General features: G+C 43.7%; 1 protein-coding gene across 1 annotated transcript in view; it reads left to right on the top strand.

The window, feature by feature from the left end:
* Positions 1-541: 541 nt before the first annotated feature.
* Positions 542-5,654, top strand: part of T265_02029 (hypothetical protein) — a gene marked incomplete at both ends in the record, with an annotated part of 18,098 nt that continues 12,985 nt past the window's right edge. Inside the window, one exon of the mRNA XM_009166177.1 lies at positions 542-1,147. Within this exon, the coding sequence (XP_009164441.1) occupies positions 642-1,147 (506 nt within the window). The remainder of the gene's footprint in view (positions 1,148-5,654) is intronic.

Raw genomic sequence — 5,654 nt, forward strand, 5'->3', positions numbered from 1 at the left:
GGCGAGTTTCGATTGGGCCAAAGATCCACCGAACCATGAAATATTAGCACTAGGAACAACAAAGACCGTCTTCAAAGAGACAGAATGCACGATGATGGCTCTCAGAGTAACCAGCTAGAAACCAGTTGTGTCCTCGCATAGACTGTTGTCCACGGCAATCAGTTGCATTCATAAACTCACTGTTCCCCAGTATGCACCACTCACCAGTGAAAATATCAGTAGTGCATTAATGAATGAATAATCCCTGTCTGGTACAGTGAACCACCACAGGCAACCACATGAAACTGCAACCTTATAATTAGGTTGCACAAGTGTACCTTGTAAACTGACAGGAATTGTGAGTTGATGCAAGAGATTGAAGATTTGCTGTTGCTTGTGTCGTCTTGTTAGCCTGGTGGATGTATCATTAACCGATCAACTCGCGGTTTCACCAGTGTGCCGACATGTATGTATGTGTGTGAGTGAGTTTGTCTGAGTAATTTTGTGAGTAGGTCAGTCAGTTGGTTGGTTGGTGCATGGACTGCGTTTCTTGATCAATACACAGCGAAAGAACGTGATAAAATTGCTTTGGGTATAGTGGGATGACATTTATTCATTTAATGAATTTCTCGTCGACAACAAGCAACGCATCTCCTTGAGCTATGGCTACAGAAGCACTACAGGAACTACTAAAGGACTACGATCTTGAACAGAACGGATTTCTCGACAAGACTGAGTGGATCAAGCTGTGCGCACAGGACGGTATCAATTTGTCGCCGGATTTGGCGAGTGCCCTTTTTGATGGGCTTGACACAGATGCTGATGGACAGGTACAAATAGGAGATATTGTGAAAGAGCTTTCGAACTCGGAAACAGCTATGGAGTTTCCCCAAACTCCCCTACTATCGGACCGAAGGTCGTTGTCATTTGATCAATCGCATCAGGGCAATGAAAGCCCATCAGCAGTTCCACTGAACCAGGCTAATCGGCCCAGAGAGTCAAGACGAAAAATGAAACGAAATTATCAACAAAAAGACCACAGTCGCTTTCTCAGTCAATCTTCCGGAGCTCATAGTGATAATAATGGTGGTCTTTTCACGACAAAGAAAGAGTTAGCTGAAGACGGATCTGAAGTATTCTGCACCACACCGGTTCCCATTCACCCAAGGTGAGCGTCAGGCTAGTTTCGCTACCTAGATCATACTTAATCAATGAAACTTTAAGTTGAGCACTAAATACATGAGAACGTGAACACTAACCAAAAGGCTTAATAACCATGGATAATGTGCGAATTTTCGGCAGGTTTTAGACTCTATCCAACAAAAATTTGATGCCCGAGTAACCAGTTTTTTTATGCTTCGTTCATCGTTTTGAAAGTTCATTGCAACAGCAGACGATTACACAGTCAGATTAGAAGCGCTTAGCGCCAGAGTACAAGTTGACCTAATATATGTAATGTATGAAGAACATACGGGGTGCGCTGTTGAGGGTTAAAATATCTCAAGTTCCTCGCCGACATTCGATGATCATACCCGGTAAACATTTCTTCAAAGCATGACTATACAGGACCACGAAACTCTCAGCGGTTCGGGCAAGAAGTTCCTAACCAGAAGGTCCGTGGTTTGCACCCAACCCAGGGATCTGAACTGTTTAGGCAACCTGGCATTATCTCAGCCCTTGTGCTTCCTCCGGGTGACAGGACAGCTGAGTACCAAAAGAGTGTCAAACCTGAACGCTCGATTTTTATTGGGTAGTGGATCCTAGTGGAAGCATTTGGGGCGACCAGCATGCAAGGGGCGTCAACTGCCAAGTCTGGATAGAATACCCATTCACATAACTGGAAATCAACTCCATGCGCCAACACTTCATCTCATATCGATTTCTTTCACGATCAACACACTGCAAAATTAATTGGCCTAGAAATGTGATACATCGCGCAAGCGTGAACACGTTCACCTGTGAAATTTCACATGTGTCAAGCGCGCTCGCCTGGCACGTCAGAAGTTCCAACCCCAAGGTACTTTCTATGAGCGTTAAAAAGAGCAAAACTCGAGCCCACTGCCTCTCCCTTGTGTGTAGACACACTAGAACGGAAGGACGATCAAAGGAGAGTGCCGTGAACGTGAATTCCACAAACCCCGCAGTCACTAACAGCCAACTTGACAGATTCACATAAATTCTCAATACAGACATATTAGGACCGGTTGGACGGCCTAACTGACCTGTCCGTACATTCAAAGTAGATTCGGTCTAACCGTATTGCCTGCTTGACAACCAAGTAAGGAAATCAGTCGCGTCCGTGTGTCCACAGTGTGATTTGTAGCTAATCATTCGTCGCAAATCTAATTTTTCGCCAGCCTTGATGTGTGACATTTAGATATTGCTTTTACGCCGCAAACGTACTCGTGATGAAACTACAGTCTGATTTGGTCTGTTCGTGGTTGCTCCGTATCCTCCTGGTTACTATAGCTCCACAAACCGCACACTTTGCGTCCATCCCACATCCAGTCATCATATATTGTGCGTTTGACACTTACTTTTGGTTAATTCTCCCTGACGCGACACCCATCAGCGCATCACAGTCTATCATGTACTAGAATCTATCAAGACATTGACCACACCAAGTTTTAGTTCCACGCACTCCTTCCTCTTTTTGGGCTGCAGTGTACTAGTTTTTTTCCTAATAAATCTTTCCTTGCCACCGATATGCCGAGAATATGGCTAGTCTTATTGTTGTCAATTGTTTTGCAACAAAAATTGAATTTTCGTCCTGTGAGTAGAGCCCGTCTATGATGAGAAGCCGAGAACTACTGTACAATTGTTTCATCTTTATTGGGAGTTATCGGTAGGGTGCGGATCTTGCAGAATTCTGGTAGGCAGCTTCGAAACTGAGATCTCACGGCCAGTAGTTGAAACATAAACGTCCAGCTATGAGCGGTTGACCGGCATTGTGATTAACTCACGATTACTTAGAATTCGCAATTACAAGACACAATCTAAATTCAGGATCCCCAAACTCGTTCACGTTACCACCAGTTTGTAAGTCGCTCAGCAGTAGAGTAATCTCACGAGATGAAGTGTTATCCATCGAGGAGATATTCAACGTGTGTGAACACGTGATCCGGCTCCTGTGGTTGAAGGATGAACGACACCAGATCCTGCCCAACTGCGAGTCATTCGCACTGCTAATCAGCTGCTCGTTGTCGAACGGTTAACTGTTCACACTACTAGCCGAGAGGTTGCGGATTGGAGACTCTCCTGATTTTAGGGAGATGCACACTAAAAAAAACATGCCTCTGTATAGTGGCGAATGTAAACGCCTGCTGAATCCTCTACTACACCATTTTTTATGCCGGTGCACGCAAATCCGGAATCTTAGTATTCCTTCGATTCATATAATCAGCGGATTCCAATAAGACTGGGGAAGCCAGAAGAGTCCTGTGTTAAATAGAGATAAGCTGACTAACACTCATTTACACACTGATTTGGTTTTAAAGGGAGACTTTAATCAACCCGGTTTAAACTCTCGTTCGTGATATTTGGGGACTTTGCCCACCCGAGGAGCCCAAGAGGAGTGGGACCTGTCGTGGGGGTGTCGGAGTGTTTTCAGCAACCTTTTGAGTAGTGTGTTCCGCCTAGACAAATGCTAGCTAGTTCAAGGAGTGTTTTCAGCAACCTTTTGAGTAGTGGAGTCAGCCTAGACAAATGCTAGCTAGTTCACGGCATCTGATACTCAAACTCAAATCAGTTGGTGTACAAAATACCAAATTTAATAAATGTCATTTTTCAACACCATTTCTCATGAGATGTCCAAATTTTCATCCAGAATTTGCATTGCATAAACAGTATAGGAGTCCAAACAATTGAAATCCTGCAATGTTCAGCTCTTCGACTTTGCCTGGTGATTTCTTTACTGGTTGTGCAATGAACTGCGATCACTAGAGGCCTACATATTCTAGGTTTAACGTCTGGTTCGCCTGTTTTGGTGTTCCATCAATCTTACAGTCTCTATCGTGTAGAGTAGTACTGTACATGTGTGTGAGCAAGCGTCGCCACCGAACGATCAATTTCACACATAAATGTACATCTGTAGCGCAGTGTGCTCACTTGCTGAGTCACAAAACTTCTGAGGATGAGTTCATCTCCGCGTTACGTGCCGTCACTAGAAGCGAGCAATAATCGCGACAAGGTGACGGGGCACGATTGTATCCTCGGTGGTTTTAAAGGTTCACAATGGAAACAACTTTTTGCCTACAAGAAATTACGCACAGAACGAACTACTTAGCTGAGATTTTGTCTTGTGAATGAAGGAAGTCTATACCGAGAAGCATAGGTGTTTTATCCTCATTGAGAATAATCAATAATCAATAGTTTGCGTCTCACGAAACTCCAGGGCTTGTCAATCCCTTCTGGGGTTTCAAAATTACTAACGAGCCTGAAAACGAACTGGCACCGATGGAAATTGAGTAGCTATGCTTCAGCTATCTCATTCACTGAGTTTCTATTGAGAATACTGAGGAGAAGTGGGCAGTTCACGTAGAGCAGATGGTCACTGGATTGTTCACTCAGCTGATCATGTCACCTCGATTGGTGATGAAACGTTTTCAATCAAATAAGAAAAAACAGCCACCATTAGTCGCCACGTGTCCGGAGTCGACAAGATAAGAAGGATGGACAACATTCCCAGCATAAATGAGGCATGACGTCACTTGCCCTGCAGAATATCATTGAAATGTGAACAAATATCCGACATCTTGCTTCATTCGTCAAGACAAAACTGTGACATGTTCAGTCGTAAGTCGGAACTCAGCATTCGGTATTTACTACTCGCGGCAACACAAACCCATCCAGAGTGGAGTATTACTGTTATACTTCAATAGTTGCGTATTCCAAGGATGAGATAGTACTCTGCCCGAATCTGAACCAAGATGAAACGTTTCCCATATCATGCAACTTCGTATAGCATATTTGTTCGATGGGGAAGATAAAACAGACAGGCGGTCTCGACTGTCTTTATTTCTCCTGACACACTATCTGAATGGGGAACCATCACACTGTCTCCAGAATTCCTACAATCCACCGTCCTAAAGGTTAAACAAAGATATCAGCTACCGATGGCAGACAACCTAATGTTTTTTTCTGATCAAGCAGAGTGTAGGCCTTCCTCAACGACATATTTTTTGTCAGCATCACAGGAGACTCGCTTCGTTTCGTAAACTAGTTCATGGAATAGTCTATGTTAGCTCAAATTTGAGAATCATTGTGATTCAAATGCAGAACAAATTCAGACCAGTAGAGGTTGACTAAGGATCGTGGATGTATCAAAATTAGTTTCCTTGGATACCCATCAGGCAATGTGAGTTGATTGCCGGGAGATTGTATCCTTCTATCCGAACATATGTTCCTTCATGTCTTTCGTGTGTTTGGGCTCTGAAATTCTTCATCACATTTTTTCACCCTATTCTCTTTGTTGTTCAGCTGTATTAGTTTCAAAAATTTCATCCAGTTATTTGATTACAGGTTAATCCGTGTTTTTCTCATTCTCGCCAATAAATAATGATGTAGGGAAACTACTCACAAGGTTGCTGAAAACTCTTCGACAACCCGCGACCGGTTTCGCCGTTCTTGGGGCTCATCAGGTAGGCGCAGTCCCCGAGTTTCCGTCAACCTTATGA

Source organism: Opisthorchis viverrini (genome assembly GCF_000715545.1).
Source record: "Opisthorchis viverrini unplaced genomic scaffold opera_v5_23, whole genome shotgun sequence".
In the NCBI taxonomy this organism is placed as follows: domain Eukaryota; kingdom Metazoa; phylum Platyhelminthes; class Trematoda; order Opisthorchiida; family Opisthorchiidae; genus Opisthorchis; species Opisthorchis viverrini.